Source organism: Salvelinus alpinus, chromosome 14 (assembly GCF_045679555.1).
Source record: "Salvelinus alpinus chromosome 14, SLU_Salpinus.1, whole genome shotgun sequence".
NCBI classification, from domain to species: Eukaryota; Metazoa; Chordata; class Actinopteri; order Salmoniformes; family Salmonidae; genus Salvelinus; species Salvelinus alpinus.
Window position 1 is genome coordinate 33,491,100 of NC_092099.1, and position 25,760 is coordinate 33,516,859.

General features: G+C 43.9%; 1 protein-coding gene across 7 annotated transcripts in view; it reads left to right on the forward strand.

Moving 5' to 3' along the window:
- LOC139538811 (LIM and senescent cell antigen-like-containing domain protein 1) overlaps nt 1–25,760 on the forward strand; it is a 68,552-nt gene that overhangs the window by 33,820 nt on the left and 8,972 nt on the right. For 4 of the 7 annotated variants that reach the window (XM_071341272.1, XM_071341273.1, XM_071341274.1 and 1 more), the window contains exons 2-5: nt 8,436–8,595; nt 18,406–18,472; nt 18,748–18,868; nt 19,130–19,279. In XM_071341272.1, the coding sequence (XP_071197373.1) occupies nt 8,436–8,595; nt 18,406–18,472; nt 18,748–18,868; nt 19,130–19,279 (498 nt within the window). Of the gene's footprint in view, nt 1–556; nt 988–8,435; nt 8,596–18,405; nt 18,473–18,747; nt 18,869–19,129; nt 19,280–25,760 lie in introns of those variants that run through there. The other 3 variants (XM_071341275.1, XM_071341269.1, XM_071341270.1) reach the window with 3 other exon arrangements.

Consider the following 25,760-nt stretch of genomic DNA (forward strand, 5'->3'; position numbering starts at 1 on the left):
GGAAGTGAGAAATCACAACATATCTCCATGAGTGATAATGTAGAAGTGTGTGTGTCAGTGGGGGCTGCTGAGGGGAGGACGGCTGATAATAATGGCTGGAATGGAGTCAATGGAGTGTTATCAATCACATTAAAGAGGTGGTTTCCATGTGGTTAATACCATTCCATTGAATCCATTTCAGACATTATTATGAGCCATCCTCCCCTCAGCAGCCCCCACTGGTGTGTGTGCGTGTGTGTGTGTGTATGTGGCACAGTGACCTCTGTCCGTTAGATGGGCCAGTTGCAAAGTCAAAATGTATTATATTGCAAAAATGACCTTTTTGTCCTTAATTGAAGGTTAGGGTTAGGCATTAGGGTTAGCATTGTGGTTAATGTTAGGTTTAAAATCTGATTTTATGATTTTGTGGCTGTGCTAGCTAGTGACCACTCTGCAGAGCTGCCTCCAGGGCAAAATTCATTACCATAAATGCCAACCTGCATGTGAGAGAGGCAGTTGAGGGAGGGTGAAATGGAATGAGAGAGTATGAGCAAGGGAGATAAAAAGAGAGAGAGAGGGAGGGAGGTAAATCAGGGATCTGTGTGAAGTCAGGGCAGTCAGACAGTCTTCTTCTCTGTCTCAGTGCTGCTCAGGCCATCTCTTTCTAGACTACTCCTACTTTTTGGATTGGATTGTTGTAGGACTGAATGTTTGGGAAAGAGCCTGTATTTGGATAGGGCCGGGAAAGGGTGTGTTGGACTGGGAGCTTGTACTAACTAGTATTTGGACTACCGAGTCGTGTCGTATGGAGGTACAGGTTCAGAGTCAGCCACAGCCCCCCACCATCCTGGAGAATGGGAAGGCCCAGGACCCTGAACCACACCCTGCGGAGTTCAACGGTCATCGTCATGCCAACGGTGGGGAGGCAGAGCTGCCCGTCTCCAAGTCTCAGAGGAGACGCAGCGATGTCAAAGTCTACAAGGAATTCTGTGACTTCTACGCACGCTTGTAAGTCCGGGAGCCATGATACACACACACTGGGGGAGGAGGTGTGTGTGACAGGATTGAGTGGATTGTTAGTGTGGATCTCTGAAATCACCTGTGTGATCCATGGCATTAAAGATCTGTATAGCTTCTGAGTAGTGTACATTATTTGGTGGATTAAACCCACTCAGTTGATTAAGGGTTTAGAGTTATCACATTTGACTGTGGTTGACCTTTGTTTGTATTGCTTGCTGTTTGGGGTTTTAGGCTGGGTTTCTGTACAGCACTTTGTGACATCTGCTGATGTAATAGGGGCTTTATAAATACATTTGATTGATTGATAAATGCTTGTTGGAAATGTGAAGAATTTGAAGAATTCTGGTATTAGAAACAGTTTGATTATTGGGAACAATTCTGGTATTAGGAACAGTTTGATGATTAGGAACAATTCTGGTATTATGATTAGGAACAATTCTGGTATTAGGAACAGTTTGATGATTAGGAACACTTCTGGTATTATGAACAGTTTGATGATTAGAAACAGTTCGATGTCTGAACTCTATAGAGTTATTTGACATGAATAGACTATTGGCTGTTTTCTGCTACAGTGCATGCTGTCATGGTGTGGTAGTAGACAGTGGCTCAGAGACCCTGGACTATTTTAGTGTGGGGGAAGTGTATTATGCAAAGTGAAATATGCTGGCAGGCATGAGAACTCTGTGCCATGAAGGGATCTATGGGATGAGGGCAGGCTAAATATATGTGAGCTTTATGTTGTCACCCTGTGGATAGTTAGAATGGATGTTACTCATATTATGGGAGTCATTGGGGGTAATGTTATCAGCATTATAAGTATAGTCACTGAAAATATGTCACATTTGAAGTCTCCAGTCTCAAGGAAAATGTCTGGAATGCTAATCATTAGCAAGGCAAGAAGGAGAGTCACACAGTTTGAGACTTTGACTTATTCAGAGAGGTTAAGTCCGATCTTTAGATGCCTCGGGTACTCTAGCACAGACCATACCGTTTCTTTCAACCCTTGGGGCAGAACTAATACTCCAGTAGGTAAATAAAGCAGAAGCCCTGACTTCTGTCAGTCGCTCAGATATGTGATGACAACCTGGTCCTTTTATAGACATAAGCACTAGAGACAACATGGGGAGGGTCAGAAGTTCAAAACCCTGTGCAACTTTATGATACATCTGTCTCTCCCTCCCTCTCTCTCCCTCTCCCTCCCTCTTTCTGTCTCTCCCTCCCTCCCTCTCTCTGTCTCTCCCTCCCTCTCTCTGTCTCTCCCTCCCTCCGTCTCTCCCTCCCTCTCTCCCTCCTTCTCTCTGTCTCCCTCTCTCTCTCCCTCCCTCTCTGTCTCTCCCTCCCTCTCTCTGTCTCTCCCTCCCTCTCTCTCTCCCTCCCTCTCTGTCTCTCCCTCCCTCTCTGTCTCTGTCTCTGCCTCTCTCTCCCTCTCTCTTTCTCTCCCTCCCTCTCTCTGTCTCTCCTTCCCTCTCTCTTTCCCTATGAAACAAACTCACTAAGTTAGTATTATGAACAGTTTTGGGGGAAACGACCATTCACCTCACACTGGAAGAAGTTAAGCAACACTAAAGCTACCCATATACAAATATAGTTTACTGAAACTAAGCTACTTTCAAAGGAAGTTCACTACATCCAAACTACCTTGTGAAAAAAATGTCACATCTAAATCTGAAATGTCATAGACTACAAATTGCAAAAATAGATCACTCTGGAGTCAGATGTGTAATTTAGCCTATTAAACACAAAAACGGTTTCAAGTGTGAATTGTGCGGTTTTAATGTCAAAAAATAGTTCTTGCCTACTTCACCAATATTTTACTAAAATGTTTGCTAAAAAAGTAGTATGTAGTTCCAGTAGTTAGCTACACCACTACATGATAAAAAAAGACTACCAACACTACCAAGATTTGAATCTAGTTCAACTACCACCAAGCTACAGCAGAATGTAATGAAATGACTAGTTGAACTACATGTAGTTAGCTACTCCCCAACACTGATCATGAAGTATTTACCAACCAGCTCAGCACCTCCTTCATAGTCTTTCTGTCTTCCTGTCTCTGGGGGAAATGCTTGAGGCTTCTGTCATTTCCTACTAGCAGAGCCAGAAAAGGGCTTCTGAATCCTTCCTTTTGTCTGATGTCACACCAGGGTCCTGACAATATGGCCCCTATATGTTCATACATTACACCAGACAGTGTGATGAGAGCTGTAGAGTATCTTGATGGAACCTCTGCATTGATTCCACATCTTGTGCCAATACGTTCTATGTGCTCTGGAATGTAGTGACTTACTGTAAATCAGATCAAATCAAACTTTATTTCTCACATACAACAGGTGTAGACCTTGCCGTGAAATGCTTAATTACAAGCCCTTAACAAACACTGCAGTTCAAGAAAGAGTTAAGAAAATATTTACCAAATAAACTAAAGTAAAAAATAATAAAAAGTAACACAATAAAATAACAATAACGAGGCTATTTACAGGGGGTACCGGTACCGAGTCAATGTGCGAGGTCATTTGTACAAGTAGGTAGGGGTAAAGTGACTATGCATAGATAATAAACAGCGAGTAGCAGCAGTGTAAAAACAAAATATTTACTAAATAAACTAAAGTAAAAAAATCGAATCTAAATGTAACACAAGAAAAGTACGTAACAATAACGAGGCTATATACAGGGGGTACCGGTACCTAGTCAATGTGCAGGGTATATACAGGGGGTACCAGTACCGAGTCAATGTGCAGGGTATATACAGGGGGTACCGGTACCTAGTCAATGTGCAGGGGTACAGGTTAGATGAGGTCATTTAGTGTGTCATTTGTCATTTGTAAAGTGACTATGGATAGATAATTAACAGAGAGGGGGTGGTCAATGAAAATAGTCCGGGTGGCCATTTGATTAATTGTTCAGCAGTCTTATGGCTTGGGGGTAGAAGCTGTTAAGGAGCCTTTTGGTCCTAGACGTGGTGCTCTGGTACCGCTTGCCGTGAGGTAGCAGAGAGAACAGTTTATGACTTGGGTGACTGGAGTCTTTGACATCTTTTTGGGGCTTTCCTCTGACACTGCCTAGTATATAGGTCCTGGATGGCAGGAAGCTTGGCCCCAGTGATGCAACTGGTCAGGATGCTCTTGATGGTGCAGCTGTAGAACCTTTTGAGGATCTGGGGACCCATGCCAAATCTTTTCAGTCTCCTGAGGGGGAACGACGTGTTGTTGTGTGTGTGTGTGTGTGTGTGTGTGTGTGTGTGTGTGTGTGTGTGTGTGTGTGTGTGTGTGTGTGTGTGTGTGTGTGTGTGTGTGTGTGTGTGTGTGTGTGTGTGTGTGTGTGTGTGTGTGTGTGTGTGTGTGTGTGTGTGTGTGTGTGTGTGTGTGTGTGTGACTTTACCCTGCCTTCATGTACATATCTACCTCAAATACCTTATTATTTTCTATCCTGATGTGAGCGTGTGTGTTTGTCTCCTGGGCACACATTGGATTTCTGACCTTTGAAAAAAGCAGCCCGCTTCCCTCCCTTCTCTTCTCTTTTTCTCTCTCTTCATTACATCAGGTCTGACTAATAAACAACACACTGTTTGGAGAGACCGCTCCCTTACTGTCACTGAAAAAACATTGGTATCCATTGACATGAACTTGGGCTTGAGTTTGTGTGGGACAGGGAGTAGCAGCCCTCCCTGTAGCTCTGAGATTGGATAGTGTGATGCCCTTATTTGAACTAATTTTCTCTCCTCTCCTCCTTGCACACACATACTGTACACACAAAGTGTCTCTCACATACCCTTCGCTATGGCTGCAAGTTGTCATTTAAACAGCTTATGAACCTGATGTTCCTGGTTCAGGAAGACCAGGTTCATAAGGGGGGACACAGGCTAGAGCTGCCGCTTTCAAGGAGCGGGACTCTAATCCGGACGCTTATAAGTAGTCCCGCTATGCCCTCAGACGAACCATCAAACAGGCAAAGTGTCAATACAGGACTAAGATTGAATCCTACTACACCTGCTCTGACGCTCGTCGGATGTGGCAAACTATTACGGACTACAAAGGGAAACCCAGCCATGAGCTGCCCAGTGACGCGAGCCTACCAGATGGGCTAAATGCCTTTTTACGCTCGCTTTCGAGGCAAGCAACACTGAAGCATGCATGAGAGCATCAGCTGTTCCGGACGACTGTGTGATCACGCTCTCCGTAGCCGATGTGAGCAAGACATTTAAACAAGTCAACATTCACAAGGCCGCGGGGGTAGGCGGATTACCAGGACATGTACTCAGAGCATGCGCTGACCAACTGGCAAGTGTCTTCACTGATATTTTCAACCTCTCCCTGAATGAGTCTGTAGTACCTACATGTTTCAAGCAGACCACCATAGTCCCTGTGCCCAAGAATGCGAAGGTAACCTGCCTAAATGACTACCGCCCGTAGCACTTACGTCGGTAGCAATGAAGTGCTTTGAAAGGCTGGTCATGTCTCACGTCAACACCATTATCCCGGAAAACCCTAGACCCACTCCAATTTGCATGCCTCCCCAACGCAATCTCAATTGTACGCCACACTGCCCTTTCCCACCTGGACAAAAGGATCACCTATGTGAGAATGCTGTTCATAGACTACAGCTCAGTTCAACACCATAGTGCCCACTAAGCTCATAACTGAACTAAGGACCCTGGGATTAAACACCTCGCTCTGCAACTGGATCCTGGACTTGCTGACGGGCCGCCCCCAGGTGGTAAGGGTAGGTAACAACACATCCGCCACACTGATCTTCTACACGGGGGCCCCTCAGGGGTGCGTGCTTAGTCCCCTCTTGTACTCCCTGTTCACCCACGACTGCGTGGCCACAACAGGGGTAGGCCTGATCACCAACAACGATGAGACAGCCTATAGGAAGGAGGTCAGAGATCTGGCAGTGTGGTGCCAGGACAACAACCTCTCCCTCAACGTGAGCAAGACAAAGGAGATGATCGTGGACTACAGGAAAAGGAGAGCCGAACACTCCCCCATTCTCATCGGCATGGCTGTAGTGGAGCGGGTCGAGAGTGTCAAGTTCCTTAGGGTCCGCATCTCCAACAAACTATCCTGGTCCAAACACACCAAGACAGTCATGAAAAGGGCACGACAACGCCTTTTCCCCCTCAGGAGACTGAAAAGATTTGGCATGGGTCCCCAGATCCTCAAAGTTCTACAGCTGCACCATCGAGAGCACCCTGACCGGTTGCATCACCGTCTGGTATGGCAACTACTCAGCATCCGGCCGTAAGGCGCTACAGAGGGTAGTGCATACAGCCCAGTGCATCACTGGGGCCAAGCTTCCTGCCGTCCAGGACCTATATAAAAGGCGGTGTCAGAGGAAGGCCCCAAACATTGTAAAAGACTCCAGTCACCCAAGTCATAGACTGTTCACTCTGCTACCGCACAACAAGCGGTACCGGAGCACCAAGTCTAGGTCCAAAAGGCTCAACAGACTGGTGAACAATTAATCAAATGCTATTTGCATTGATGCTGAACCCCCCCCCCCCCCCCCCCCGCCTTTGTTTTTACACTGCTGCTTCTCGCTGTTTATTATTTATGCAAGGTTACTTTACCCCTACCTACATGTACAAATTACCTTGACTAACCTGTACCCCCGCACATTGACTCGGTACCGGTACCCCCTGTATATTAAGGGATCCTGAGTAACGCAGCGGTCTAAGGCACTGCATCGCAGTGCTTGAGGCGTCACTACAGACCCAGGTTCGACCCCGGACTATATCACAACCGGCCGTGATCGGGAATCCCATAGGGCGGCGCACAATTGGCCCTGCGTCATCCGGGTTAGGGGAAGTTTGGCTGGGGTAGACCATCATTGTAAATAAGAATTTGTTCTTAACTGACTTGCCTAGTTAACTTCTTTGGGGTAGGGGGCAGTATTTTCACGTCCGGATGAAAATCGTGCCCAGAGTAAACGGCCTGCTACTCAGCCATAAAAGCTAGAATATGCATATTATTAGTATATTTGGATAGAAAGCACTCTGAAGTTTCTAAAACTGTTTGAATGATGTCTGTGAGTATAACAGAACTCATATGGCAGGCAAAAACCTGAGAAAAAATCCAACCAGGAAGTGGGAAATCTGAGGTTGGTCGATTTTCAACTCAGCTCCTATTGAAGATACAGTGGGATATTGGTAATGTTGCACTTCCTAAGGCTTCCACTAGATGCCAACAGTCTTTATAACCTTGTCTGATGCTTCTACTGTGAGGTGGGGCCGAATGAGAGGGGATTGAGTAAGGTCTGCCATGAGCTGAACATGCGCTGACCATGCCCTGATCATGTTCATCTTCTGAAGAAAAAGGAATTCTCTGGTTGGAAGATTATTGGAGAATTATGTTAAAAACATCCTAAAGATTGATTCAATACTTCGTTTGTCATGTTTTTACGGACTGTAATATAACTTTTTTAACTTTTTATCCGTACTTTCCGTTGGACTTGCCTGCGCGTCGTGAGTTTTGAAAGTGTACTGAACGCTAGAACAACAAGGAGGAATTTGGACATAAATGATGGACATTATCGAACAAAACAAACTTTTATTGTGGAACTGGGATTCTTGGGAGTGCATTCTGATGAAGATCATCAAAGGTAAGTGAATGTTTATAATGTTATTTCTGACTTCTGTTGACTGCACAATATGGCGGATATATTTTTGTCTTGATTTTTGCTCTGAGTGCCGACCTCAGATTATTGCATGGTTTGCTTTTTCCGTAAAGCTTTTTTGAAATCTGACACAGCAGTTGCATTAAATAAACGTTAAATGAAAAAAATATAGCCTCATTATTGTTAGTTTATTGTGTTACTTAAAAAAAGTAACTCTATTTTCATAAAACTGCATTGTTGGATAAAGGCTTGTAAGTAAGCATTTCACGGTATTCGGAGCATTTGACAAAGACATTTTGATTTGATTAGATTTGACACACACTGTCAGTGTGCATCTCAGTTAATGTGTTAATCCATAACAGATGGGAGGGTGCTTCTCCAATGAAAACCAAACATTTAGATTTCCCAGATTCTGTGTCTGAAGCTATGATAGGCCGGGTTGGACCAAAGCCCACACTAGAAGGTTTAGTGGGAGCTGGTCTGAGAATCCTTATGTGTGTACGTGCCTGTATGTGTATGAGGGAATGTGTCAGCTCTCTTCACTCATTTACCCACCCTGATCTCCAAACCCTGAATACAACCTCCAGCTGGGTGTGTTGTGTAAAGAGAGACACTATTACTTCTGTGCGTTGGGTGATGGATGTGCTTCAGCCGTGGTGTGGCTTGCCAATAGGGGTCAACACTGTGTTCCTTGTGACGTTACTCACTCTATGACCGGTTCTTTCCCTTTTTAGAAAAAATAAAAAGAATACTGAATGTAAACGCTCCTGTCTTCCTTCTCTCCTCTCTCTCTCCTCTCTCTCCTCTCTCTCCCCTCTCAGCAACATGGCCAGTGCCCTGGCCAATGCGATGTGTGAGCGCTGTAAGAGTGGCTTTGCCCCGGCGGAGAAGATCGTCAACAGTAACGGGGAGCTGTACCATGAGGGATGCTTCGTCTGTGCTCAGTGCTTCCAACAATTCCCTGAGGGTCTCTTCTATGAGGTGACGTTCACTTACTGTACCCCTCTTACCATCAGACACGCTCTCCTCTCTCCCGCTCTACCAATTCAATGGGCTTTTATTGGCATGGGAAACATATGTTTACATTGCCAAAGCAAACGGAATAGACAATAAACAAAAGGGAAATAAACAATAAAAATATTAGTAAACATTTTACTCACAAACGTTTTAGGGCCTCCCGGGTGGCGCAGTGGTCTAGGGCACTGCATCGCAGTGCTAGCTGCGCCACCAGAGTCTCTGGGTTCGCGCCCAGGCTCTGTCGCAGCCGGCCGCGACCGGGAGGTCCGTGGGGCGACGCATAATTGGGCTAGCGTCGTCCGGGTTAGGGAGGGTTTGGCCGGTAGGGATATCCTTGTCTCATCGCGCTCCAGCGACTCCTGTGGCGGGCCGGGCGCAGTGCGCGCTAACCAAGGGAGCCAGGTGCACAGTGTTTCCTCCGACACATTGGTGCGGCTGGCTTCCGGGTTGGAGGCGCGCTGTGTTAAGAAGCAGTGCGGCTTGGTTGGGTTGTGCTTCGGAGGACGCGTGGCTTTCGACCTTCGTCTCTCCCGAGGCCGTACGGGAGTAGTAGCGATGAGACAAGATATTAATTACTAGCGATTGAATACCACGAAAATTAGGGAGAAAAGGGGATAAAAAATAATAATAATAATAAAAAAATAAAAAATAAAATAATTTAAAAAAGTTTTAAAAGAATATAGACATTTCAAAAGTTATATTATTGTCTATGTACAGTGTTGTAACAATGGGCAAGTAGTTGAAGTATGAAAGGGAAGATAATAAACAGATAAATATAGGTCGTATTTACAAAGTTGTCTGTGCTCCACTGGTTGCCCTTTACTCATAGCAACGGGCCACACATCTTGCTGCTCTGACTGCGCACTGCAGTATTTCACCAGATATGGGAGTTTATCAATGCTTGATTTGTTTTCAAATTCTTTGTTGGTCTGTGTGAGCTGTTGGAAATATGTCTCTAATATTGTCATACATTTGGCAGGAGTTTAAGAAGTGCAGCTCAGTTTCCACCTCATTTTGTGGGCAGTGGGCACATAGCTGATCCTCTTGAGAGCCAGGTCTGCCTGTGACAGCCTCTCTCAGTAGCACATGAGTCTGTACATAGTCAAGGATTTTTTAAATGTAGGGTTAGTCACAGTGGTCAGGTATGTACTCTCTGTTTAGGGCCAGATAGCATTCCAATTTGCTCTGTTTTTGGTTGATTCTTTCCAGCATGCCAAATAGTTATCTTTTTGTTTTCTTATAGATTGGTTGGGTCTAAATGGGTTTCTGTCCTGGGGCTCTGTGGGGTCTGTTTGTGTTTGTGAACAGAGCCCCAGAACCAGCTGGCTGAGGGGACTCTTCTCTAGGTTCATCTCTCTGTAGGTGAGGGCTTTGTGGTGGTATGTGTGGGCATCGCTTCCTTTTAGGTGGATGCAGAATTTAACAGCTCTTTTCTGGATTTTGATAACTAGTGGGTATAGTCCTAATTCTGCTATGCATGCATTGTTTGGGGTTTTGCTTGGTTCTTTGTCCTATTTTGTGAATTATTGGTTGGTGAGTGGACCCTAGACCTCACCACCATAGAAGGCAATGGGTTTGATAACTGATTGAAGTATTTTTAGCCAGATCCTAATTGGGATGTTGAGTTTTATGTTCCTTTTGATGGCAAAGAAGGCCCTTCTTGCCTTGTCTCTCAGATCGTTCACAGCCTTGTGGAAGTTACCTGTGGTGTTGATGTTTAGGCCGAGGTTGGTGTAATTCTTTGTGTGCTCTAGGGCAACTGTGTCTAAATAGAATGTGTATTCGTGGTCTTAGCTACAAATTGATTCTAAATCTTTTTTTAAATAAACAAAGCATGAGAAAATGTTGCTTTTGTTTTGTTTGTCAATAAGGGTGTGCAGGGTGTATACGTGGTCTGTCTAACGTTATTTTGGTAAGAAGCCAATTTGACATTTGCTCAGGACATTGTTTTCACTGACAAAATGTTGGAGTCTGCTGTTGATGATACTGCAGAGGAAATTTCAGAGATTGCTGCTGACACATATTCCAAGGTACTTATTGGGGTCACGTTTGTCTCCACTGTTGTGGATGGTGTGATCCTGCCTTGGTTCCAAATATTAGGGAAGATGCCAGAGCTGAGGATAAAGAGTTTAAGAATAGCCCATTTGAATTTGTGGTCTGTATATTTTATCATTTCATTTAGCATACCATCAACACCACAGGCCTTTTTGGGTTGTACGGTTTGTATTTTGTCCTCCAATGTAATTGGAGAATACTGTGGGTTCTGGTATTGTTTAATAGCTGATTCTAAGTTTGGTAAATTATCATGTATATGTTTTTGCTCTTGGTTCTTTGATATACAGTGGGGAGAACAAGTATTTGATACACTGCCGATTTTGCAGGTTTTCCTACTTACAAAGCATGTAGAGGTCTGTCATTTTTATCATAGGTACATGCAAATTAATTACTTAAAAATCATACACTGTGATTTTCTGGATTTTTGTTTTAGATTCCGTCTCTCTGATAAAAATTACAGACCTCTACATGCTTTGTAAGTAGGAAAACCTGCAAATCGGCAGTGTATCAAATACTTGTTCTCCCCACTGTATGTCCGAAAAGGTTGGAGAAGTGATTTATCCATACATCTCCATTTTGGATAGATAGCTCTTCATGTTATTGTTTGTTCAGTGTGTTCCACCATCAGACCTCTCTCCCTCTCTCCCATCAGACCTCTCTCCCTCTCTCCCATCAGAGCCTCTCTCCCTCTCTCCCATCAGACCCTCTCTCCTCTCTCCCTCTTTCCCATCAGAGCCTCTCTCCCTCTCTCCCATCAGACCCTCTCTCCTCTATCCCTCTCTACCATCAGAGCCTCTCTCCCTCTCTCCCATCAGACCCTCTCTCCTCTATCCCTCTCTACCATCAAACCCTCTCTCCCATCAATCCCTCTCTCCCTCTCTCCCATCAGAGCCTCTCTCCCTCTCTCCCATCAGAGCCTCTCTCCCTCTCTCCCATCAGACCCTCTCTCCTCTATCCCTCTCTACCATCAGACCCTCTCCCCTCTCTCCCTCTCTTGCATCAGACCCTCTCTCCTCTATCCCTCTCTACCATCAGACCCTCCCTCCTCTCTCCCTCTCTCGCATCAGACCCTCTCTCCTCTCTCCCTCTCTACCATCAGACCCTCTCTCCTCTCTCCCTCTCTACCATCAGGCCCTCTCTCCTCTCTCCCTCTCTATCATCAGACCCTCTCTCCCTCTCTACCATCAGACCCTCTCTCCCTCTCTACCATCAGACCCTCTCTCCTCTATCCTCTCTCCAATCAGACCCTTCTCTCCTCTCTACCATCAGACCCTCTCTCCTCTCTCCCTCTCTACCATCAGGCCCTCTCTCCTCTCTCCCTGTCTATCATCAGACCCTCTCTCCCTCTCTACCATCAGACCCTCTCTCCTCTCTCCCTCTCTACCACCAAACCCTCTCTCCTCTCTCCCTCTCTACCATCAGACCCTCTCTCCTCTCTCCCTCTCTCCCTTTCTACCATCAGACCCTCTCTCCTCTCTCCCATCAGACCCTCTCTCCTCTATCCCTCTCTACCATCAGACCCTCTCTCTTCTATCCTCTCTCCAATCAGACCCTTCTCTCCTCTCTACCATCAGACCCTCTCTCCCTCTCTACCATCAGACCCTCTCTCCTCTCTACCATCAGACCCTTCTCCTCTCTCCCTCTTTACTATCAGACCCTTCTCTCCTCTCTACCATCAGACCCTCTCTCCCTCTCTACCATCAGACCCTCTCTCCTCTCTCCCTCTCTACCATCAGACCCTCTCTCCTCTCTCCCTCTCTACCATCAGACCCTCTCTCCTCTCTACCATCAGACCCTCTCTACCATCAGACCCTTCTCCTCTCTCCCTCTACTATCAGACCCTTCTCTCCTCTCTCCCTCTCTACTATCAGACCCTCTCTCCTCTCTCCCTCTCTACTATCAGACCCTCTCTCCTCTCTCCCTCTCTACCATCAGCTTTCTTTTCAGCACCATGGAGTGAATCCTTACCACCGCTACACCTGGTTATCAGAGAAGCCTTGTCTGGCAGCGACACAGTTCCTTCAGCCTCATTTACTCTCTTTAAAAAAAAAAGCTGATATGGCTGACTTGCTTAAACAAATGTGGTTTGTACTGACAGTTGAGCAGTACAAACTATGGCATAAGGGAACGATGAGCGGATAAGAGGCAATCCGTAATTTCGATAAAGACATTAATAAGCGAGCTAGGATGGACGTAGTCAATATAACTATTCGTTCAGCACTTTTGAAATGTACAGAGACAGAATTCAGAACATGGGCCATTCTTACAGTATTCTCCATGTACACCAAGTCAGAACCGTAGGATAAATAAAGGGGGCATATAAGCAGAAACCTCTTACAATATTTAATGATTACATTTCTCTAAAACAGGCTATTTATTTATTTTAATTTTCTTTTTATTTATTTCACCTTTATTTAACCAGGTAGGCAAGTTGAGAACAAGTTCTCATTTACAATTGCGACCTGGCCAAGATAAAGCAAAGCAGTTCGACACATACAACAACACAGAGTTACACATGGAGTAAAACAAACATGCAGTCAATAGTACAGTAGAAAAATAAGTCTATATACAATGTGAGCAAATGAGGTGAGATAAGGGAGGTAAAGGCAAAAAAAGGCCATGGTGGCGAAGTAAATACAATATAGCAAGTAAAACACTGGAATGGTAGATTTGCAGTGGAAGAATGTGCAAAGTAGAAATAGAAATAATGGGGTGCAAAGGAGCAAAATAGATAAATAAATACAGTAGGGGAAGGGGTAGTTGTTTGGGCTAAATTATAGATGGGCTATGTACAGGTGCAGTAATCTGTGAGCTGCTCTGACAGCTGGTGCTTAAAGCTAGTGAGGGAGATAAGTGTTTCCAGTTTCAGAGATTTTTGTAGTTCGTTCCAGTCATTGGCAGCAGAGAACTGGAAGGAGAGGCAGCCAAAGGAGGAATTGGTTTTGGGAGTGACCAGAGAGATATACCTGCTGGAGCGCGTGCTACAGGTGGGTGCTGCTATGGTGACTGCATCCAATTTATTGAGTAGGGTATTGGAGGCTATTTTGTAAATGACATCGCCAAAGTCGAGGAACGGTAGGATGGTCAGTTTTACGAGGGTATGTTTGGCAGCATGAGTGAAGGATGCTTTGTTGCAAAATAGGAGGCCAATTCTAGATTTAACTTTGGATTGGAGATGTTTGATGTGAGTCTGGTACACTTAGTATTACTTTCTTAGCTACAGTATAAATATCTCCCTGGCATATTATATCATTATGCAGTAGCATATGTAACAGTATAACTTTAGTACGTCCCCTCGCCCCGACCTCGGGCGCGAACCAGGGACCCTCTGCACACATCAACAACAGTCACCCACGAAGCATCGTTACCCATCTCTCCACAAAAGCCGCAGCCCTTGCAGAGCAAGGGGAACCACTACAGGTTTCAGAGCAAGTGATGTAACCTACTGAAAGGCTGCTAGCTCACACCACCACTAACTAGCTAGCCATTTCACATCCGTTACACTCACCCCCCTTTCGACCTCCTCCTTTTCCGCAGCAATCAGTGATCCGGGTCAACAGCATCAATGTAACAGTATAACTTTAGTACGTCCCCTCGCCCCGACCTCGGGCGCGAACCAGGGACCCTCTGCACACATCAACAACAGTCACCCACGAAGCATCGTTACCCATCGCTCCACAAAAGCCGCGGCCCTTGCAGAGCAAGGGGAACCACTACAGGTTTCAGAGCAAGTGACGTAACCGACTGAAAGGCTGCTAGCTCGCACCACCGCTAACTAGCTAGCCATTTCACATCCGTTACACATACAATACATTTTTGGACTCACCTTGTTCTGTGCTCACTTGAAATGGAAGGTGTGGCAGTGGTCCTTCTTGTGGTCACATTTTGTTATCAAACTTTGTTATCAAAGTCTGGAATTCTCTGGATTTATGGTGCTTTCAAGACAACTTGGAACTCGGGAAAAAAACAAGGTTGAATCCTGACGTCAGTTATCTTCAGGTCAGAGCTCTAGAAAGAAGCCTGAGTTCTTGGAGTTCCGAGTTGGATAACTGTTCAAAACGCTATTTTCCCAGTCGGCGCTAGTTTTTTTCAGTTACCAGTTGGCTTGAACTCACTGAGTCTGAGATTTCCCAGTTCAGAGTTCCCAGTTGTTTTGAACGCGGCAGAAGTCATGCTGGATTGACAGCATGACCAATGTATTCAACCTTTTCTGGCCCATGGTGTGTTACTAGTGAATGTTTATCCTTTTAAGCTTAGAAAAGAGACCCTTAAACCCAGACTTGGACCACACACCCTCTCCACTGAATAGCAGGCTAGTGATTGCTTTTGTTAGGTTAACATTTTTCAGAGTGTCAGGGAGTGTACGGGAGGCGAAGTCAGGTGCAGGAGAGCAGAGTATAGTTAACAGGCACACTTTTATTTTTGTTCCAAAACCGAGAGCACTACATAAATCAAACGTGCTCAAAACACGGAACATAACAAAAGTAAAGCGCGTAAAAAAACACCACATAACATGAAACAATTACACACAAAGACATGATGGGAAACAGAGTGCCAAATACATGTTTACATACCCTACTCATCTCATATGTATATACTGTACTCGATACCATTTATTGCATCTTGCCTATGCCGTTCTGTACCATCACTCATTCATATATTTTTATGTACATATTCTTCATTCCTTTACACTTGTGTGTATAAGTTGTTGTGAAATTGTTAGGTTAGATTACTCGTTGGTTATTACTGCATTGTCGGAACTAGAAGCACACGCATTTCGCTACACTCGCATTAACATCTGCTAACCATGTGTATGTGACAAATAAAATTGGATTTGATTTGATGTAGATTGATTGGGGAATGAAAACCAGGTGTGTATGGAACAAGACAAAACAAATGGACCTATGAAAAATGGAGTGGCGATGGCTAGAAAGCCGGTGACGTCGATCGCCGAACAAGGAGAGGAGCCGACTTCGGCGGAAGTCGTGACACAGAGTAAATAACTCACGGACACTAGACAAGCTTAACCAAGTTTAATTCTTCCCAAAGGGTCGTTACAGCTGTAATTCAGACAAAATAATATTTCACACAAGCACTGATATTTAACCCTTTCTCCTATGCTGAGTCTCCTCCTCCACAACCAAACAGCCAATGCATCTCTGTTGCTAGACAGAACCTTATTGATATCTCTCCTTCCTCACTTCATCTAACCTGACCTCTACCCCAAAGTGCTCACTCCTCCCCAACTCAAGGCTGTCATGGTTATTGATACCAGACTGTGTCTTTTCTCCTCCCAGAGGATCCCTGATGGCTAACAATAAAAAATCCTGACATAATGTAAACGTTATACATTACCCTCTCTCCCTCAGTGACATTGTTAGTTTCTAAGATCTCCACCCGTCTCCCCTTATCAATGCCTGTCACATGGAATCGCTTCCCTGCTCATGAATAAGTAACATTTCATATTCTTAGAACCAAACACTTTGCAAAGCTTTCAGTTAGCCACTGATTCCTTCCAAACTACTCATTGTTGAATTTGAAATTTCCAACTTGTATAATGTTTATGTCCGATATGTTTTATTTATAATTTTTCTTCATATGACAAGGATTGAAAACTATTTGCCAGTAGATTGTCATCTTGATTCATGATGATGACTGTTTGCTAGCTAGGATTTTGAAAGTATGATCTTGACATTATCAAAGCAACGGTAGATATAACATGATTTGACAATTTTATCTGTGGCCAATGACCTTGAGCTTTCTTGGATGGGCACCTCTAATGTAAATCTATGGCAGCACCCAAGGGGCTTGAATTTTCAATCTCTACCCTTAGATTTTGCGGTGACATAGTGTCCCCATGAGTGACAGAACACTGAGCCAATCACGACGCAACTAGAGAACATTACCAACCCCTACGCTCTGTATTTTCCACTGGCTGCCCCACCACCACAGAAAGCAGAGCTAGGCTGAAACACCTGCATTTTGGAGCTGCCTTACTCAAGAAAACAAAAAAGGACCATGTTTGTATGCGGATTTATTACACCAATGATTGGTCGCCACTGACCGGGGTAGCCCACGAGCGGTTTTCAATCACCCGTGAGTGAATGCACTTTTCAGATCAGAGCGTGTGCATTTTTGTTTATATTCTTTGCAAGTTAGCGAGTAGAGGGGTAGCCTACATTGTCTAATTCTCTGTATGGTAATAACAATACATAGTATTTTGTAAAGTAGTTTCTTGCATCATACAACACAATGCAAAGCAATTTACAGTCACCTATTTGGCCCATGGTGTTACAGACCTAAGTAAAACATAATTCATTCATGTCAAGCCCTTCTTCGTGTAAAAACATTTTTAAAAGTCTCATGCAATGTAGGCCTGCGTTGAACACATATAGGCTACTGTAGGCTATATCATAGAAATCAAAAGCTATTTCCATTTGCTCCACTGGTTTTGTTGGTAGGCCTACATTATGCTCATTATGCTCAAATAACCTCAGTGTTCACTGTAAACGTGTGCCAGAAGTTGCACAACATTCTCACAACGTTCAAGTTTCTGCTCAGTGCCCCAACAAATTAGAAGGAACATTACTTAGACTGTGTTTACACAGGCAGCCCAATTCTGATCTTTTTTTTTTTTGTAATTGGTTTAGACCAATCAGATCAGCTCTTTTGCCCATAATTGTGCAAAGGATCAGAATTGACTGCCTGTGTAAATACAGCTTTATTATCCCTGTCACTCTTACCCATCTCATTCTATACAACAGTGTCTAGCCTGAAGTAAACCCAAGCCCCTTGTCCTAGAAACATTTATTGTGTTAGCCTCCTGGAATCTATAGCGGTGGAACTGCCACGTCTGTTTGCGATACAACAACAAAGATGTTACTTCAAACAACAAACTCAGTTTTTTTCCCTCGGACATCATTGCACGTGTGATAGAACAGCAGACTATAGTACTCCTCTCCTCCTTTCATAAACAAAAACAATAACAAGTGCCCCCAGGGCGACCAGTGGCACTATTTCACCAAATGCGGATTCCAGCTTTAAATTATATGTATTACAAACTTTGCTTACATGGCCCTCATGCTGAAAACAACAGAATATGATAGTATTTGTATTTGGTACGGGTGGTAATATAAGAAGATAAGGGTGGAGACACCTTCACCTCCTGTCACAAATGTGATATTGGGTAAAGTGTATTAACTGGATCGACTCCCAACCTCACAGCACTCAGCCTAATGCATTACTGGCCCATTAGAAGCTTCCCACTGGGCAAAAACTGGTTGAATCAAAGTTGTTTCCACGTGATTTCAACAGCAACAAAAACATTTGATGGCATTGAATCAACGTAGAACATTTTTGGGATTTGCAAAAAGTCGTCAATGTATTATTTTTCACTCAACTTTGAATCTAAATACAATGACGTGGTGACATTTGTTATTGATTTCAGGTTGAATTCAAGTTAGATGACAACTCAACCAAATGTAAATCTCTTAGTTATCCCACTCTCTCTCTCGTTCTGTCTCTGTCTGACTGGCTTTTTAGGGGCAGCAGAACAGACAGGAGGCCAGACACATCTCCAGCTGACTCTAGGGATCCCAGAGATGTTCCCCGAAAGGGAGATCAGAGCCACAGACAGATCTGTAGACGTACAGGTCTATATATGGCTACGGTATGTTCTAATCATTGACTAATTCTGATGCTTGTTCTCTTCTTCTGCAGTTTGAGGGCAGGAAGTACTGCGAGCACGACTTCCAGATGCTGTTTGCTCCCTGCTGCCACCAGTGTGGTGAGTACAGGAACTGCACCTACACAGTAGAATTATTAACACTGGTGGTGTTGTCTGAAGCTTAAGGTCATATTTGGTCTACTTTAACCCTGCTTCCCTCACCTTGAGCCCTAGGCACAACTGGGTAGACTTCTATCGCCAATTGCTTTCTTGTGCCAAGAGTTTTTTCTTTAGTTATTTCTCTATATTAACTGGTGGATATGTGTGTGCACGGGGGATGTTATATTCTTGCCAGTGTGTTGTCCCTTATCTCCTCCTCCTCCTCCTCCTCCCAGGGGAGTTTATCATTGGCCGTGTGATCAAGGCGATGAACAACAGCTGGCACCCTGACTGTTTCTGCTGTGACCTCTGCCAGGCCGTGCTGGCTGACGTGGGCTTCGTCAAGAACGCCGGCAGGTCAGTCCAGAGACATGGACTAAATCACTGATCAGCCATTACTGATTGAACACCATGGGATAGGGGACACCATGGGATAGGGGACACCATGGGATAGGGGACAGCCACTTTTCCGCTGCATAGCTTTTATAAAGCAAGGAGAAATCCCACACACTGTTAAAACCCTCCTGTAGTCTTAATGTAGCAACATTATTTCAGCCTCTGGGTCAGGCTGAGCTCTCTTTACCAACATGTATATCACTCTCTATCTCTCTCCCTCAGACACCTGTGTCGCCCATGTCATAACCGTGAGAAAGCCCGTGGTCTGGGGAAGTACATCTGTCAGAAGTGCCACGCCATCATCGAGGAGCAGCCGCTGCTGTTCAAGAACGACCCCTACCACCCGGACCACTTCAACTGCAACAACTGCGGGTACTCATGCAAGCAATCTAGAAACAACTCCACAAACCCTATATACAAGTACTACTCAACCAAAAAACTATATTTATACAACCTGCATTCAACCTAAACCCAAACACTGCTAAATCACCACAGAAACGTCACACACCCTCTACATAAACCTAGTGGTATGAATACAACCACTGCCAAATCTTTACTCAACTTCTACACAGCTTGTATGCAACCTATACATGTACTGTAGCCTACAGTTCAGGTGGGCCTTCGCTTCAGCAAACAAAGGAAAGGAGGGGTGCTCAACGACAATGACAAAAATCATGAGAAGGGCTTACCAAGAAAAACTTCCAAAAAGACTAATTTGTGGTAGAAAGGAGTTGGAGCACTCAACAAGAAAAGCAGAGATTGATATGTTTTAGTCCATTGATCAGGATGGAACACGTGACTGACATTTCTACGTCAAGCTGCCGTCTTCCTCAGAGTGACCTGACCATTGCATTTAGCTCCAATTTATAGCCTAGTTGCCCATTGAGACACAACAAGGTAAGAAAATAATATTGATGATATGTTCCAAGCTAAAGGGCAAATTATAACACAAAATAATACTAATAATAGTATTATTATTATTACAAGACCGCAGGGCCAGACGGATTACAAGGACTTCGAGCATGCGCTGACCAACTGGCAAGTGTCTTCACGGACATTTTCAACCTCTCCCTGTCCGAGTCTGTAATACCAACATGCTTTAAGCAAACAACCATAGTGCCTGTGATCAAAGAACACTAAGGTAACTTGCCTAAATGACTACCAACCCGTAGCATTCACGTCTGTAGCCATGAAGTGCTTTGAAAGGCTGGTCATGGCTCACATCAACACCATTATCCGAGAAACCCTAGACCCACTCCAATTTGCATACCAACCTAACAGATCCACAGAAGATGCAATCTCCATTGCACTCCACACTACCCTTTCCCACCTAGACAAAAGGAACACCTATGTGAGAATGTTATTCATTGACTACAGCTCAGCGTTCAACACCATAGTGCCCTCAAAGTTCATCAATAAGCTAAGGATCCTGGGACTAAACACCTCCCTCTGCAACTGGATCCTGGACTTCCTGACGGGCCGCCCTCAGGTGGTAAGGGTAGGTAATACATCCGCCACGCTGATCCTCAACACTGGGGCCCCTCAAGGGTGCTTGCTCAGTCCCCTCCTGTACTCCCTGTTCACTCATGACTGCACGGCCAGGCAAACTCCAACACCATCATGAAGTTTGCAGATGACACAACAGTGGTAGGCCTGATCACCGACAATGACGAAACAGCCTACAGGGAGGAGGTCGGAGACCTGACCTTGTGGTGCCAGGACAACAACCTCTCCCTCAACGTGATCAAGACAAAGGAGATGATTGTGGACTACAGGAAAAAGAGGCCCGAGCACGCCCCCATTCTCATCGACGGGGCTGTAGTGGAGCAGGTTGAGAGCTTCAAGTTCCTCGGTGTCCACATCACCAACTAACATGGTCCAAGCACACCAAGACAGTCGTGAAGAGGGCATGACAAAACCTATTCCCCCTCAGGAGACTGAAAAGATTTGGCATGGGTCCTGAGATCCTCAAAAGGTTATACAGCTGCACCATCGATAGCATCCTGACTGGTTGCATCACTGCCTGGTATGGCAACTGCTGTATTAACAGAAGTATGGATAGCTGAAGATACAAACGCATGGCTTACTTCCTATGGCTACAAAATAAAAATAAAGACAATTGAATAAAGGATAAAAACAGAGGCTAGTGCGTACGGCCCAGTACATCTCTGGGACCAAGCTTCCTGCCATCCAGGACCTCTATACCAGGCAGTGTCAAAGGAAGGCCCTAAAAATTGTCAAAGACTCCAGCCACCCTAGTCATAGACTGTTCTCTCTGCTACCGCACGGCAAGTGGTACCGGAGCGCCAAGTCTATGTCCAAGAGGCTTCTAAATAGCTTCTACCCCCAAGCCATAAGACTCTTGAACATCTAATCAAATAGCTACCCAAACTATTTGCATTGCCCCCCCTCCTTTTACACCGCTGCTACTCTGTTGTTATAATCTATGCATAGTCACTTTAATAACTCTATCTACATGTACATATTACCTCAATTACCTCAACTAACCTGTGCCCCCGCACATTGACTCTGTACCGGTGCCCCCTGTATATAGCCTCGCTATTGTTATTTTACTGCTGCTCTTTAATTATTTGTTACTTTTATTTCTTAGTCTTACTCTTATTTCTTTAAACTGCATTATTGGTTAGGGGCTTGTAAGTAAGCATTTCACTGTAAGGTAATACAGTTTGATTTGATAATAACAGAAATAGTGTGTCTCGTTAATCAATAGGCCAGTTCAATATAGATGATATTTGGGTGTCTGTGAATCCAGAGACACAAAGACCCCAAAAAATCAAGGCAACAACATTATAGAAACGATGACAGTGAAAAATCATCTTAGACCCTTAGGATCCACAGTGTCTGAGTACTGCCAGAATGCCTCTGTTTTAGTTTACGTACAATGTCACCTCCTCTTGGTGAAATGTGGAAGTGTTTTATGGTTACAGAGCACAGGGAGGAAGGTGAGCCATGGTTGGCTGGTATGCAGTGTCGCGCAATAGCGTAGTCTGTGTTTTTATTAGGAATATAGCAGCCTTGTGCCTTGATCACACCGTATTACACAGTATTATTAAAGTTGCAGTGCCGTACATTAACAGAAGTACATTAAAATGTACATTAATATCTAATGTAACACTGTGTTTGCCTTGCAACATTGCGTTGCAGATGCAGCACAGTGCTTTCTGTGTGGTGCATATGTTGGATTTATCCAATGATGCATCAAATTGTATGCTACACTTGACAGAATTTGTACCAAAAGGTGAATGTTGAACTTTTGTTGCACATATATCCAGTAACAATTTTGTATTAATGAAACAAGTTTGACGACAGAATTTATTACGCTGTATTGATGCAATGATGCTGTCGGGCTGATCGAGGGGTTATGTTCTGTGATGAGGAGTTTAAATTCTTGTTTAGTTTGACCAACTAAAGCAGCCCGCAGATGCATTTCAGCATGTACAGTTGAAGTCGGAAGTTTACATACATTTAGGTTGGAGTCATTAAAACTAGTTTTTCAACCACTCCACAAATTTCTTGTTAACAAACTATAGTTTTGACAAGTCGGTTAGGACATCTACTTTGTGCATGACACAAGTAATTTTTCCAACAATTGTTTACAGACAGATTATTTCACTTATAATTCACTGTATCACAATTCCAGTGGGTCAGAAGTTTACATACACTAAGTTAACTGTGCCTTTAAACAGCTTGGAAAATTCCAGAAAACTATGTCATGGCTTTAGAAGCATCTGATAGGCTAATTGACATCACTTGAGTCAATTGGAGGTGTACCTGTGGATGTATTTCAAGGCTTACCTTCAAACTCAGTGCCTCTTTGCTTGACATCATGGGAAAATCAATAGAAATCAGCCAAGACCTCAGAAAATAAATTGTAGACCTCCACAAGTCTGGTTCATCCTTGGGAGCAATTTCCAAATACCTGAAGGTACCACGTTCATCTGTACAAACAATAGCATGCAAGTATAAACACCATGGGACCACGCAGCCGTCATACCGCTCAGGAAGGAGACGTGTTCTGTCTCCTAGAGATGAACGTACTTTGGTGCAAAGTACGTCAATCCCAGAACAACAGCAAAGGACCATGTGAAGATGCTGGAGGAAACCGGTACAAAAGTATATATATCCACAGTAAAACGAGTTCTATATCGACATAACCTGAAAGGCCGCTCAGCAAGGAAGAAGCCACTGCTCCAAAACCACCATAAGAAAGCCAGACTATGGTTTGCAACTGCACATGGGGACAAAGATTGTACTTTTTGGAGAAATGTCCTCTGGTCTGATGAAACAAAGATAGAACTGTTTGGCCATAATGACCATCGTTATGTTTGGAGGAAAAATGGGGAGGCTTGCAAGCCGAAGAACACCATCCCAACTGTGAAGCACGGGGGTGGCAGCATCATGTTGTGGGGGTGCTTTGCTGCAGGCGGGCCTGGTTGCACTTGACAAAATAGATGGCGTCATGAGGCAGGAAAATTATGTGGATATATTGAAGCAACATCTCAAGACCTCAGTCAGGAAGTTAAAGCTTGGTCACAAATGGGTCTTCCAAATGGACAATGACCCCAAGCATACTTCCAAAGTTGTGACAAAATGGCTTAAGGACAACAAAGTCATGGTATTGGAGTGGCCATCACAAAGCCCTGACCTCAATCCTATAGAACATTTGTGGGCAGAACTGAAAGTGTGTGTGCGGGCAAGGAGGCCTACAAACCTGACTCAGTTACAGCTCTGTCAGGAGGAATGGGCCAAAATTCACCCAAATTATTGTGGGAAGCTTGTGGAAGGCTACCTGAAATGTTTGACCCAAGTTAAATAATTTAAAGGCAATGCTACCAAATACTAATTGAGTGTATGTAAACTTCTGACCCACTGGGAATGTGATGAAAGAAATAAAAGTTGAAATAAATCATTCTCTCTACTATTATTGTGACTTTTCACATTCTTTCAAATAAAGTGGTGATCCTAACTGACCTAAAACAGGGAATTTTTACTCTGATTAAATGTCAGGAATTGTAAAAAACTGAGGTTAAATGTATTTGGTTAAGGTGTATGTAAACTTCCGACTTGAACTGTATATGACATTTGTGTTGTTACAATTAATGAAGCTTTGGATTTTATATTCCTAACCTGTTCTGAGGTGGTAAAAAAACGTTAGTATTGGTCATGTTGTCACAATGTACATATCTTTACAGCAATAACAATTTGCTTTCCAAACAATGTTTTCCTGCGATTGTATTTAGAAATATTGCGATATGCCTGACTGGGCCTGTAGGCTACTACTTACAGTCACAACCTAACAATCATGTAGGCCTATTTGCCGCGCTCTGCCTATCCTTCCGACTGCAGGCAATGCTCGTGATCCTCTGTGGCCAAATCATGCTTTAGTAGCCATATTTGAATTATTTTATTTATTTCTGTATAGACAGGAGTAGGCTAATTAAGCTAACGTCAAGTGTAACCAAGATGTTACCTGACACTAGAGGAAGTATAGGAGTTGTTTTCCATACTTTTATGTATTTTCGGTAAGCCATAATAAACTAGACAGGCTGGGCGCAGCGTAATGAGAAAGTCCTCTATTATCAAATCCTCTGAAAGAGCGTTATCAATTAAACTATATCCTTTTTTATTATGTCTGTGGGGTTGCAACGGAGAGGGACATAACAAAAAAAATGAAAATGTATGCACTCACTATTGAAAGTCGCTCTGAATAAGAGAGTCTGCTAAATGACGTAAATGTAAACTTAGTGTCAGAGTTGAGCATAGACCTCACTCTTCTATTGTTCGCTGCTTAATACCACAATAGACACTCCCTTATCAGCAATTTCTATCACAATATCTGGATTGTCTTTCAGTTCCTTTAAAGCGTTTTGTTCATCATTACTGAGATTAGCTGCCTTGTTTAGGAGTATTGCGGGGCAGTTTAGCAAAATCATGTTCTGTCAGCCAACTGTATGTGGGAACAGAGGGCTCTTTTTGACAGTCGTTTGTTCTCTCATATCAGAAATACCAGATGCATTATAGTTTCTAAACACTGCATTGCCATTCTAAACACGGCTGCTATTCCTAATAAAAACACGGACTATGCTATTGCGCGCCACTGCGTAGAAGCCAACCATGGCTCATCTTCCTGCTCTTTGTAGCCATGAACACAACCACATTTCACCAAGAGGAGGTGACATTGTACGTAAACTAAAACAGAGGCATTCTGGCAGTACTCAGACACTGTGGGTCCTAAGGGTCTAAGATGATTTGTCACTGTCATCGTTTCAATAATGTTGTTGCCTTGATTTTTTGGGGACTCTGTGTCTCTGGATTCACAGACACCCAAATATCATCTATATTGAACTGGCCTATTGATTAACGAGACACACTATTTCTGTTATTATTAGTATTATTGTGTTATAATTTGCCATTTAGCTTGAAACATATCATCATTATTATTTTCTTACATGTTGTGTCTCAAAGGGCCACTAGGCTATACATGGGAGTTAAGTGCCATAGTCAGGTCGCTCTGAGGTGATGTCAGCTTGATGGCAAAACATCAGTCACTTGTTTGCATCCTGTACAATGGATTAGTGAGCTAAAATAAATACATCTCTGCTTTTTTTGTTGAGTGCTCCAAGTCCTTTCTACCTTGAATTTATCCTTTTGGAAGTTTTTCTTGGTAAGCCCTTCTCATATACTATAGCCTGTCAGTGGTAGACACTGAAATTCTGACTCAAGGTTGGGTTTAGTAGAGTTTACCCCTGTACAAGTAAGCCAAAGGAGAGAAGAGAGGGAGGAGGTGTAACGGCTCTCGTTTGTAGAATGAAGAGTGGACTAAGACGCAGCG